This window comes from Malurus melanocephalus, unplaced genomic scaffold (assembly GCF_030028575.1).
Source record: "Malurus melanocephalus ecotype Western Australia unplaced genomic scaffold, MMel_1.1 scaffold_77, whole genome shotgun sequence".
NCBI classification, from domain to species: Eukaryota; Metazoa; Chordata; class Aves; order Passeriformes; family Maluridae; genus Malurus; species Malurus melanocephalus.
In genome coordinates this window covers 1,073,229-1,086,027 of record NW_026623309.1, presented here as the reverse complement: position 1 = coordinate 1,086,027, position 12,799 = coordinate 1,073,229, and the positions used below count along the sequence as shown (strand labels likewise).

The 12,799-nt window shown below is 41.4% G+C and overlaps 1 protein-coding gene across 1 annotated transcript in view; it reads right to left on the bottom strand.

Moving 5' to 3' along the window:
• The window catches only part of RMI2 (RecQ mediated genome instability 2), a 5,956-nt gene extending 5,112 nt beyond the window's left edge, over nt 1-844 (bottom strand). The window contains exons 1-2 of the mRNA XM_057367261.1: nt 841-844; nt 169-379 (exon numbers count right to left, since the gene is read on the bottom strand). Of these exons, the coding sequence (XP_057223244.1) occupies nt 169-379; nt 841-844 (215 nt within the window). The remainder of the gene's footprint in view (nt 1-168; nt 380-840) is intronic.
• Nucleotides 845-12,799: the final 11,955 nt, after the last annotated feature.

Here is a 12,799-nt window from a genome sequence, read left to right as displayed (position 1 = left end):
CCCCCAGCCGGTTCACCCACCCCATCGGTGCAGGGCGCAGTTCACCCCCCAGCCGGTTCACTCACCCCATCGCGCTCGGCTGTCCAGCGGCTGCATCGTGCGCCAGCCCCCCGAGCCACCGCCCCTCGCCTGGATCAGAGCCCCAGAGCCTGGCTGGCCCTCATTTACCTGATTTCATTCAGGGTCGGGCTGTTCACGTGCAGAAGCCCGTGTGCGATGTGCCTCGGTGGTTCKGTGCGAGCTGCAGGTGCTGCTGGCGGTTGCTCAGCCCTGCAGGGCCGGGGCTGCGCTGCTGGAGCCAGCGCGGGGCTCACACATTGCTTAGCGAGAAGGGGTCGCTTGGTGTTTAATCCCGGCTTGATGGAGCTCCTCCGGTTTCCTGAAAAAACAGGAAAATGCACATGCTGATTTTCCCAGGGATGCGTTGACAGCATGGGCAGTTTTAATATGGGAGACTTTAATTCCAAGGCCTTTACGAATTTATTTTTATTACAGACAGTCTAATTGGCTTTCCTGCAGTCTGAAATTCTTGAAATATTACGGTTTTTTTTTTTCTGAGTGGGTGGGTTAACATTTCATTTAGAAAATAAGCTGAGAATCTAATGAAAAAACAGGAGCATGGAACAAAGAAGTTTCAGGAAAACCAAGGGGATGGGTTCATCACTTTCACAAGTCCTGTTACCTACAAAAGTGCAGAATGGGTAAAATTACAGACTCCCCCGCAATTATTCTTCTTTAGATTTTTTTTCTGCATAAAAATAGGCAGTTACATTATTTWAAAAAATCTGGTTTTGTCTTGAGTAGCAAAATATGTCAAAATACCTTTTTTTTTCTACTCACCCATCATGTGAATTATTTAWTCAGTATTTTTTTTCCCAGAGATATTTTCTGTTTAGAGACATTCTGTAAATGGCACKGTATTCTTTTTATAGTGTAAGGAAGCAGTTAACTTTTTGTTAYCACTTACAGTAAGACTAAAACATAATATTGGTAATAACAATAAAAACAGTGACATCTAAGCACAATACAGAACCATGTAATCTGGCAATCAAATCATATGGCTTACAGGAATAGAAAGACATTAGATGGTTACTGTATATGAATGCAAGATTTGAGTGAGGCTCACAGGAGAATATTTGTAATTTATGCCCCTAAGCTGTAGTCACTTGACAGCATCAATATTTAGTTTCACATAAAAAAAATTAATTGTGCCAAATATTGATAAAAGTATTGTATTCCTATTTGTTACTGCATAATAGAAGGGTCTAATGCTTATTAAGCCATTAAATCTACAGATCAAGGCAAGACCCCTASAAGAGTGTAATCTTAAGGAGACACTAAAAGGTCCCTTTTAAAAGATTTGCCTTCAAGAAACTGTTATAAGAAGGGCAGAAGCACTGGCAACCTGCATCAWGAAATGGATTTGTTTTTCTAAGCTAGAAAATCTTTGTCTTTCAGTAAAATGCAAAGTTAACTGAATTACYTGCAAAGCTCTTACCCAAGACCTGGTGCAGCTCAGCACAGAGACAMATTCTGCAGCTGCAGAGAAAATGTCTGATGCCTCAACAGAATGTTCTCGAGGTGACCCCACAGGGATCCTCCTCTGATTTAAGGGTAGCACAGGAAGCTCAGCACACAGTTGGAAAAGGCACTGCTTTGGTGGCTGCCAGGCCGTAAATTYCACTGGATTAAACATGAGCAGATTTTCTGAGAGCATGCTGGATGAAAGAGTTGTGGTTTGCACGGATTAAAAAAAGAAGGAATCAATCTTCTGCCTGCTACTACARTATGCACCTCACTTCAAAGGAATCRTCAAGGACATTATTCTTTATGCTGACATGCAAATGAGATGGTCACGGTGTGGGTCAAACTACACCTAGATAACACAGTGCAGAGCACAGCAGGAGTCAGGGCTCCCTCAATTATAAGGGCTCCCTCAATTACACTGGCACTGTTTTGTTGGTATGGTGCCAAGAGAGCTTAGAAAAGAATTTGACCCCAGATTTCAGTGAAAAGAGATTTCCAAAGAAACAGCAACTTGAAWTTTTCTGTTCAGCTCAGACCTTTTCATGCTCCCACTGACAGTACTACTTAAAATGGAAGCAATTCTGTGCTTCTCTCCCTGATTTTGGCAAAAGGCTGATATTACACAAGCAGAAAAGTCCTTCTTTTCCTTTGCCATGAAGTCTGATCTTTTACAGCCTTTCATCCTACTCGAAAGAGTTTTAAGAAATATTTCCTTTCCAATCCATTGGCCAGTGTGTACAGAACAGGTTCTTCAATTTTACTTCTGTTTCTCTTTCCTAGTACTGAGAAGTTACTAACTGGATTTCAAACAAAGTTTAATTTCTTTTCCCCTAAGATTTAGAATACAAGTAACAATGACTTTAAAAAAATTTATTGTTAGTATTTTGTTAGCATGTGCTTTAGAAACTGGGATACCTGGGAACTCCCCAGCTGGATGCAGGAAAAGYGACAAAGTGTGGAGCTGAAAAATACATGGATCATAATGGCTATGTCTGAATGACCTACAAATGTCCATAAAACAGATACTGAAAAAAAAACCAAAAAACTTGTCTGTGGCAGCCCAGAAGCTCAGGGGATTTAACTGTGATTGGGACAGGCCAATACTTGATCTGTTCTGGCATCTCCAGCAACRCTGGGTGCCTCCAGTCACAGAGTAAACTGCAAAGGGATATGATTGAGTCTTTCATATCTGCCTTCAGCAGCACATGGGGGCTCAGCATCACAGAAGAAAGCTGTGAAAACAATCCTTTGCAATAATGCATTACTCTGTAAGTAAAGAGTCTGAGACTGGCTTCCTTTCCCTAGTATTCATATGAAACTTCACATGTCCTTCACCGAAGGACAACTTCTAGCATACAGCACTATCAGGTTTGACCTTTAAGAGGTCTGTACTAATTTAGACTTATTTTCTTATACTGCACACAGAACTATATGACACAAACACAAGAATATAAAATTCAGTTGTTCCTGGTATTTGTTTTGTCCTGTGTAAAAGACATGATGTGGACATGCTGACTGAAGTCTGGGAAAACATCTTCATCTTTCAAAACTTTTTTTTAGATTATATCTCATCATCACTGGATTTAATTAATGATTTGAAATTAATGGATCAATGGGTTGGAATTAATGGGTTGGAAGTCAGTCATATTTGCATGCCTAACGTGAGATCAGTGACTTGTAATTTATGCTTTGGGGCTGARCAATCTGGCAGATGGATACTAAATTGTGTTCGACCAGGAATTTCAAGAGACCTGGAGCCAGCAAACTCATCTGCTGAAACAGGAAAACTCTAGGTGCAACCTGCCAAAGTTTTAGTTAGCAGGTAGTTTTGAATAAGTGGCATTTTAGATRTGACTTGGACAGGGCAGGTAAATGTGAGTGACCTTGACATCAGAATTCCACTACTCACAACAAGAAGAAGAGTCTGGCCTCTCCCTTAGTGTCATCCAGCCAAAACTGCATGGAGTCACTCTAAGATACGATAACTTGTGGCAAATACTATCAAGTAAAGTATTAGTAAGGCACCCTCCCAGTGCTCATTTTAAAGAAGAAGAACCCAATACAGATGCTACATCCCATATAAGCTTTTGCTAAGTGGAATCAGTAGAGGATTATGGCAARAGCTTTCCTGCAGCTGCCAGGAGCTGCCAGCTGCACCCAGTGTGTGGAGAAGAAAAACAGCATCCTCTCAGAGAGTGGGGAAACCTCAGCTTGTCAAGCCAGTCTGAGCATGAGAAATTATTTCATTGCTCCCATCAGCATGCAAACTTACTCAGTTCCTGTCACTCACCACACATCTCTGCTACGGAGCCTGCAGGCTGTGAGAATAGTGTTTTTCTCCTACTTAGCTGAGTCACTTCATTTACAAAGAATACTTAGAGGAAATGTTTAKAGAACTCCAGTTGTGTTCTGCAGAAGTGGGTGTCACCTGTTTGTTTCTTTCCATGGTATAAACATGCTAGCATATAATTTAAATCAGTTTTCTATAGAATAGAACTATGACATGATAAAAGAAAAAAAAATTAATCATAGTCTTTACCAGTACTGTTTTCTGCTCTGAAAATAGTCTGCAGAACTGGCTTCCAGATGGGCTTATTCAAACTCCTGCACAAGAAAAAAAGAACTCTTTGAACGGGAAATATGAATGGTGTTCAAAGCATTAGTTCTTCATCTCAACTGAAGTCAAGCCAATAGCTAGGAGACTTCAGTCATTCAGCCTTTCTGACTGAGTTTCACTTCATAAAAGAATTGGATATTTAGCAAAAGCTTAACAAGACTGGAGAGTCCCTATAACCAGTGTTAGGGAGTACAGATCAGTGTCTTCCCTTAACAACTGCTGCCTTTGCAAAAATACACTCTGATTAGCATGGTCAGCATCCAGTTCATTCAGTGATGTAATGGAAGAATAATTTTCCAAAAGAACAGTAAGCAGAAGAATGGCATTTTACTTCCAAAACCTTAAAATCCGAGTTGTCAGATATCAGAAATCTACATAAAAACCAGTAAAGCTGAGAAGTTACAGCCATTCCAKAGTGTACACTGGCAGGATTCTGCAATATTCAAGGCCTCTTCAAAGATTCATGAAATACATTTCTGGTGCTTAGTAGGGAAAGGCTTTTACTAACAGTCAAATTTTCATTCAGGCAAGATCTTTCTSAGGTCCAATCAAAAAGACCATCTCCCTGTGAACCTTATCTTGTTTAAACTGAAAAYATCACAGCTACAGCACCATCAATCAAAGTAACTTCAAATTAATCTAATGTTAGCACGTGACTAAAATGAATTCAGAATTTTAATATAATAACTCAAAAATTTTACACCGATCTCACATTCAGCACATACCTGCAATAATTTAGGAAAAAGCTTTTGGAAGTTTAAGCTTAACATCAAGCTACTTGAAGAGAAAAAATTGCAGTGAGGCCTTGAGAGTTCCAGAGAGCTAGTGAGGAGAAAGCCCACACCTCTGTTGCTGTGTGAGGTAGTGCTGTGCAGTCTTCAGGAGATAAACATTTAATAGCAGCTTTGGTGGCAGCTGCAGGTGGCACAGCCAAGCAAAGCAGGCAGCTKTCTCTAATCACTGATAAGGTGTGTGAATTGTCCTCACTACTCCCTATGCTTCAGCCAGTGTTTGTTCCTTGTATTCCCATGGAGTATCATCTCAGACACACGCTGTGACTGTCCTCAACTAACCCAGTTTTGCGCTGAGATCAGAGAATCTCCATGCAAAATGGCTGCACTTAGTTTTCCATGAAGTTGTGACTAAAGTTTTGTCCACGGATGCAGACAGAAAGGATCCTGGACTGGACAGGGCACCAGCAGCACTGGCATCTTCTTCAGAAAGTGCTGGTGAGCAGTGGTCCCCTGCCTCACCTGGTGCTGGCAGTGACAGCAGGAGGGGCAGAGAAAGGGCCTTGAGGGGGTGGACACTGCCAAGGGCTGAGCAGGAAGGGTCCGGTGCTGCTGCTTCAGAAAGCAAAAGCAAAAATCACAGCTGGAGGAACCACTGGCCTTGTGCTGCTCTGCAGGGGGACTCTGGGCAGGAATTCACAACAAACAGCTGAATGACTGAAAAAGCAAAAACAATATAAAGAGGAAATGGACAGCAGTGAAACTTTGTTTAAAGTTTCTCAATAATGGCACTTTGTGCACATAGGTGGACTCGGATCTAAAGAAGCTTGAGTTTTCAGTCTCTTACATTATGGTGTGCATTTTGTAAGGCAAGGTTCAAACCCAGGAACACAGAAACTGAAAAGGATCTATTTCAAGAAAAAATAAACTTTTTATATACAGGTAAGCTCACCTTTCCACTGAAAAGTTGTGTGAAGTCTGCAATGAGGCAATTGTAAGAAGATACATTTAAATATATTTAAATTGTTACTAATGACTCATATGAAAATACTTGATTTTTGTAGAAGGCTAGAAGATTGCACATAGTTGTGCTCTATATAGGGCAGCCCTCCAACAAAACTTGCACTTGAAATTCAAAAACAACCAAAAAGTCACTCATCAGGGATCCAAAAATATTGAAGCCAAAAACTTAGCAAGCTTTCAGCTTGTCATGAAAAGCAGCAATAAATGATAAATGCAGACCCAATACACCTTATTTTCAAAACCTGACAAGCCCACAAAACCAGACTTGTAGTAGTGCACTCTATTGCAAAAGCCATCAGTGCTTGTTTGTTCAAAATAGAAACTGTCAATACTTTCAGAGCCAACCAGGAGACATMAGTTCAGTGCAGATGGTGCTTCAGACTCATGCAAATGTCACATAGCACAGAGTGGCTGTGCAGAGCTGACAGGACACTGTGTGCACATTTTTGATTGCACCTTTGTAGTTTTGACGTCCTAAATATCAAGCACTTATATTCAATTAATTTCAAATTTTACACAGGAGTATTTGAAGAGCTGTAGCTCTGCTACAATTTGAACAAATAYGAATTTCAGACAATAGACACTTGAGAACGGAAAAGGACAGCACACGACCTTGGATTTGCAAGGCAAAACTCGTCAGAGCTTGGGCTCCGTTGCCGGTCACAGCTTCATTTATGAGAAATTGTGCAGGGTGAAAGTGAAAGGCACAGACAAGTTTCTTTTTCTTACCTACAGATATCTCTAGTTTGCCAATACGTTATCTAGACTCCTATAAAGATAGTATGTGATTACTAATAACACTAACATGTGGGTTAGGTATTTTCATTTTTGTTGTTTTCATASATTTTTAAGGCAGAGGGAGACTTGAACAGTTGACCCTACTATGACACAGACCATTGGTTTATTYGCATCTGGTACCTCTGGCTCTTCCTTTGCTGGGAACTCAGTGGTGTTTCAGCCCACTCCAGACCACARGAGCTTCCAGCACTCACCAGTGGAGCTAGGCAGGCTGAAGCACACTCAATATTGCATTCATGCTGCTATTTATTGTAATCAGTTTTACATTCATCGCTGCCAAATTAAATACTTGAGGGAGTATCTGGGGATAGCAAAAATATTCTCCAGGCTCCTTTTTAACCTCCATCCAGGTTGGTGAACAACAGTTCATCATATTGAAGAAGGARTGAATACCTTTGGGCAGACATTTTTCAAATGCAACTGGGCTGGCTCCAAACACTCTCCAGTTCCATTGCTCTTCCCTGCCTGGTAAAATTAAGCATTCAGGTATCTAAGTTAGATTCAAAATACATAATGTGGATAGTTCACAAAGCACTTTGGCTGGCCCAGTTAAATAACAGTATATGCTGCTCATAAAGCCAGTGCTGCTCAGTATCAATCACTGATTCCTCTGACTGAGGAGGGGATTCTCTGTTCTGAAGGGTACAAAGTGCCTTCTGAAAAATGCTACACACTTCAGGCCTCCTGTGGTATCAGCCCGAGTAATGGTCACTAGCAACTTGCAAAATCAAAGCTGGCAGGAATCGTCCTTACTAAGAAAATCTCCAAAGTTTACAGRCATAGGAGTGGTCATTTGAATAGTGGCACATTTTACTCAAAGATGACAGTATTTGGTGAATGTCCCTTTTGCTTGTGGTAGCTTTCCCTTCTGTTTCTTAGAAATGCACTGGGTTCTGGCTGGATACAATTGTCTGGGGAAAACAGAAATTCCAGCCAAAGGAAACAGAATTGAAAGTAATTGGAGAATCATTCTCATTCATCTTTTGATCTGTACAATAGATAGATGCATTTCCTTCTAAAGGCTGCATTTCCCAGACGTAAAACACTAAAGCTCCGTCCACCAGTACTTCTGCAATCTCCATCACACAGCTGTGCAGTGTTGTGAACTGATAACATTTATAGAGTACTTGTGAAGTCATAAAAGGAGCAGTGCCATGAAATTCTTAATCATAAGCTGTGGGGAAGGTTTCTGTCCTTGAATTCCAAGCAGTTTTCATGTTTTGCAATGTCCTCAAATTATAGTTTATGACCTGTAATCTTACGCTAAGCCTGGTTAAATTCCTGGTACATGAGTAGGAAAAAGTGTAATGTTTATTATTTCATCAGAAAAGTTACAGATGGATGCCTCAGGAGCAATGCTTTCATCTTTCCTGGTAGCTGTGTCTCATGCAGGCTCATACTAAAGAACATGTTTCCATCATGGTTTTTATTTTGCTGGTTTTCATTCACACATTTRTATTATCTGTAAATGTTTGGATATGTAATGCCTCAACTCAATAGCTCTGAAATTGTATCTTCATCCTGCAGCTCTGCCTAAACGGGCAAACTGCCTTTCAGATGGTAAGAAATGAACAGGCTCTRCATGAAAAGACCTCTGGAAGGAGACAAGCAGTGTCCTGGGTCAGTCCCTGTGCTATATCCCACTCAGTGGCAGGAGGGAGCGTCTTTCTTTTCCCAGCTTTTACTAAATGCTACAGCCTGCTTGGGCACAGTTTGGCTTCATGAAGCAGGTTAGCTTTAATCATACAAGCACCTTTCCCCTCCTTCCTCTCTTTTTCCTTCAAGGTGCACAAACCCTGCAATAAAATCTTCTCATTCAGAAAGAAAGGCAACTCTTTATTGCATAGAAATGACAAAGCAACAGATGACTTACACCTGGGAGGTACTGCAGCTGCATTTCATCAGCCAGGAAATGTTGCATAGTCACAAAATGTTGCATGCAGGAGAACTGAGAGTACTTGTTTTTAGCCCTCTGCCCTGTTGGGCATCAGTTTCCAAAGATGGGCTGGGTTCTCTGACTTCCCTAGAACTCAGGGCTAGTTAGACTTCTTTCTGGTCCAAACCTATTGCTAACTTTAACATTTATTTAGCTGCTGCAGCTAAGGCTGAATACTCATTTAACCTTACATGCTGTACTTYCAGTATATTCTAGGAAACTTTTATTAGTTCATGTTTTCATCTGAAATGCAAGTACATTTTTAAAACATTACATAAAACACCAGTTCAGTACCGTTTCCTTTCCTCAGTGTTGCTAGTTCGATGTTTATGGAACAATATGRAACAACAGAGATTTGAAGTACTTCTCATCCCTTCAGTGACTTCATTAGAAACATTTTCTTAAAGTGGTAAAATATTTTCAACCTCCTCAGTTCTATCCAACCATTTACTAATGGAATCTTTCGTGGAAATATGGGTGCTTCAGGCTTAAATTTGGGAAATCTGGCTCAAACCCATTCCTGGCATGGACTCAAGGACATGCTTGTTAAGCTTATTTTGAAATGTRTGTGACCTCACACCACAAGCCCATAGAAGGAAACATTCTCTAGTCTTCCTGTGAACTTGCTTTAGTTCACAGAAAGGCCTTCAAGGGCCATTGACCTACAGAATGAGCTTCTAAGCCTGCAGGTTGGAGCACTGATTTGAGAGAGGTGAGCCACTGAATTCTGTCTGAGCTTCAAGTACCACTTATGGAGCTTATCTAATAACTGATTAATGTGCAGTCAGTAACAGCAGTCACAGGATTCACCAGAATGCAGTGTTCCCCACCACAAGTGACTGCTCTAGCTGGTAAGTTCCAGTCTCTCCTGGCTAACAAATACTCCTCATTCCCTCTCAGTGAGTAAGTAATGTCCTACTTACTTAGGACAACTGCAAAAGGGAGAAACTGAGGTTTGACTGCCCTCCTGCCAAGCAGGGACCCAAGTTTCACTTGTCCACATTCTGAAGAGGTCTAAGTACTAATCAGCTGCCCCAGCAATGCTCTCTTGGCTTGTTCCATTTTAAAAAGACTTCCATACCTCAGAGACTGTTTTTTTTGAGCAATCTCAAGACAGGGGAAAGCTTCAGCTCTGTCAGCAATAGTTCCTTACTGGCTGCTTGCACAGCACACTGGCCGCTTTGGATCTCCTCTCAAACTCAGTGCTCTCAGTGTGCACCACAGAGGACCATAAACAGGTCCAACACTGTATCTCAGAAACTTCCAGCTTTTGTTGGGCAATGCTCAATGTTGTGACACACTTCTGGCTTTTAGCCGAATTAACTAGAACGAGGTCACCAGGCAGTGCATTTCAGAGCAGGGCTGAAATCCATGTCCTCATTCAGTGCTGAAGCTATTGGATTGCCTTTCTTTTTTGTGCGATTTCCTAATCCGTAAATGTAAAGCTGGTCCTTGCAAAAAGCTCTGTCATACACAATAATGAGTGTGGTTTAACCAGCACATAGTCTTGTCTTTCACCCAGACAGCTGCTCTTGTCACACTTGAGAAACAAGCAAAGCACGTCTTTGCAGTTTGGATTGCCTCAGAAAAGCATGTGGGCTTCTTGGAGTCARATTTTTACTGTTTGCTGTGTTATGTGAGTTCACTCTAACTGTGTGTAATAATTGCTGACAGAAGATGTACATAATACACACAAGATATAGTGGGAGGCCGAAGAAGGTGGATACTGCAGAAAATAACTTGAGCGATAAAAGAACCAATTGAGAAGATGAATTCTGAGCATACTGATTCAATCAGATGGAGGAATTTGAACAAATTTGCACTGATCATCCTGACTCCTCTAGAGCTCAACTCCTAACAGGTAACAGTAGATAATAACAGAAAGATAGTAAAGGTCTTGTGAACTCTGAGCCTGGCTGCCCTCAGTCAAACCCTGTAATTACTTGCACAGTAATAAGCTGGAATGCTTTTACTAGATGTCTTCAGCATACAGGGTTGAAAACACGGTTTTTTTCCTTCCAGCAGAGGGGGCTTGGCAGTTAAGTTTTCGAAACAAAAAAACAAATGATTTCTTCGGAAATTGAGTAATACTAAAATTGAACTGACTTTTGTAGAAACTTGCGTAGTATTATAGGTAAAAACAGAACTTCCTCCAAACAAGAGATTCAAATATCAACAGGCACAATTCACATGAGTGTTGTTCTGGCTATCTTTATTTCCCTTATTTCTCAGTGTGACTTTCCTATGTCATCAGAAAGTCCTTGCAGTTAACACCTGACAGGCACAGTGTGCAAGTAAAGGTTTTGCTCCTAATTCCTTTGAAAAGCTGAGTCCAAGTTCCTGTTAAATCTGTCCCTGTAAGCTACCTCAATACATATACAAGAAAAAAACAGAAGACACTGAGGTAAAGTTCTGGTGGAAAGCTTTCCAAGCCACAACAAAGATGTGTATTTGAAGGCAGAACAGCTCCTTTGAGTGGTCCAGGAGTTTACAGTACACTTATTTGAGAACATAAACAGTTGATATAAATCTGGATGGCCAAAAGAGACACTGGCAGCCTCTCAGGATGGGTGAGACCAAAACTGTGGATGTAATCAAACATGGTGATATACAAAAGCCCACCTGAAGCTAATGCTTAGTGTTAAGTTGCACAGAGTGTTATGTAAAGACAAAAGGGTGACACAAATTTCCCTTTAAATTAAAAAAAAAGTTTGCTAGTCATCTGGTAAATTGCTCTTTTTCATGGTTAATTGGACCTGTCCCCCAAGTRTTGTTTCCTTGCTCAATTTCAACTCTAAGAGGGGAAAAGTACAGGCAGGTACATTTGAATACCTGGAATTACATTCTCTTTATTATTTCTGATTAATGGTCTTACTCCATATGTGACTACTTGAAAATGGCACTCTTCAGTGCTGTTCAAAACCTGATTCTTTTACTTCTAATGAGAACTAGCTGTCAGTTTTAATGACAGATTCTGGTAAATGTAATTTCACCCCCGTGGCTCCAGCTTCTGGTGAAGGAAATATTGAAAAKAATGATGCACAGGAGTAACTCAAAATGAAATTGATGCCAGATGTAGCAGAAGGTGCAAGTGACTCACCATGACCAGTAAGGGTGCAGCACTTTCCCCTCCTGACGTGGGCACAGCACAGGCTGTCCTGTCACAGCCACAGTCAGCAGTCACCTTGCAGGCTGCTGGGAGGTGCAGCACTCCCAGCMCTGGGCTCTGCCCACTCGCTGCCCTCACTGGTCATTCTGGTGAGCTCTTCTCAGAAGGCAGGATCTCAGCACCCACTGTGTGTTTGTGGGGCGCCACCCACATAGCCCCATCAATTTCCTTCAGTACTAATATACTTTATAAAAGAGTATGTGGGGGAGGAAGAGGAGGAGCAGGAGGAGAGTTCTGGTCACCTGGTGAAACAAAATGATCATTTAATATGGATATCAGATTGTCCATTAAACCTTCTGTCTAGAGGTGGCTGTGCTATGTACTGACACTATTTCTGGTGTTTCTGGTAGAAGGAAAAGGGGTTTAGGGCAGTCCATTGGGAGGAAGGGGCATGGGGCAGGTCACTGTGTCATCAGTCCCCAAGGCAGAATCCCAGTCAATGGCACCAGCTCTGACAGATGGTGAGCCCCAACTCCTCCTGCCTTGGAGTCCCCTCATTCATGSCACATCTCCACATCTCTGGGGAAGAGAAAAGAGAAGAAAGGAGGGCAGTTATAGGAACCGCAAGAAAAAGAAAAATCTACTTTGATGTTAGTTACTTGAGTCAGAATACAAGGAGGCTGAAGTTCCCAGAAAGGAAGTTCACTAACAAGGAACCACAGATAACCTTCAGATGCCAGACCGAAAACTCTGGAGAAAGTAGACAATTCTCAGAAGGGAAAAAAACCACCCTGTACAAAGTATACTTAACATAACAGACAGAAAGAAAGCAAAAGGCAGGATCTTGAAAGTAAAAGAGATATTAAACAGAAATTGAAGGGTCACTTAGAAAACATCGGGCTGGGAAGAAGAAAAAAAAGAGAACAGAGTAAATGTTCAACCTGGGACATTTGTATTTGTTCACATAGAGAAAAGTCAGATGGGACAAAGTTCTGGCACTATTGTGGAGGAAGCCAAGAAGGAGTTAGTTGGGACTATAGAGGAGGTATAATAAATGA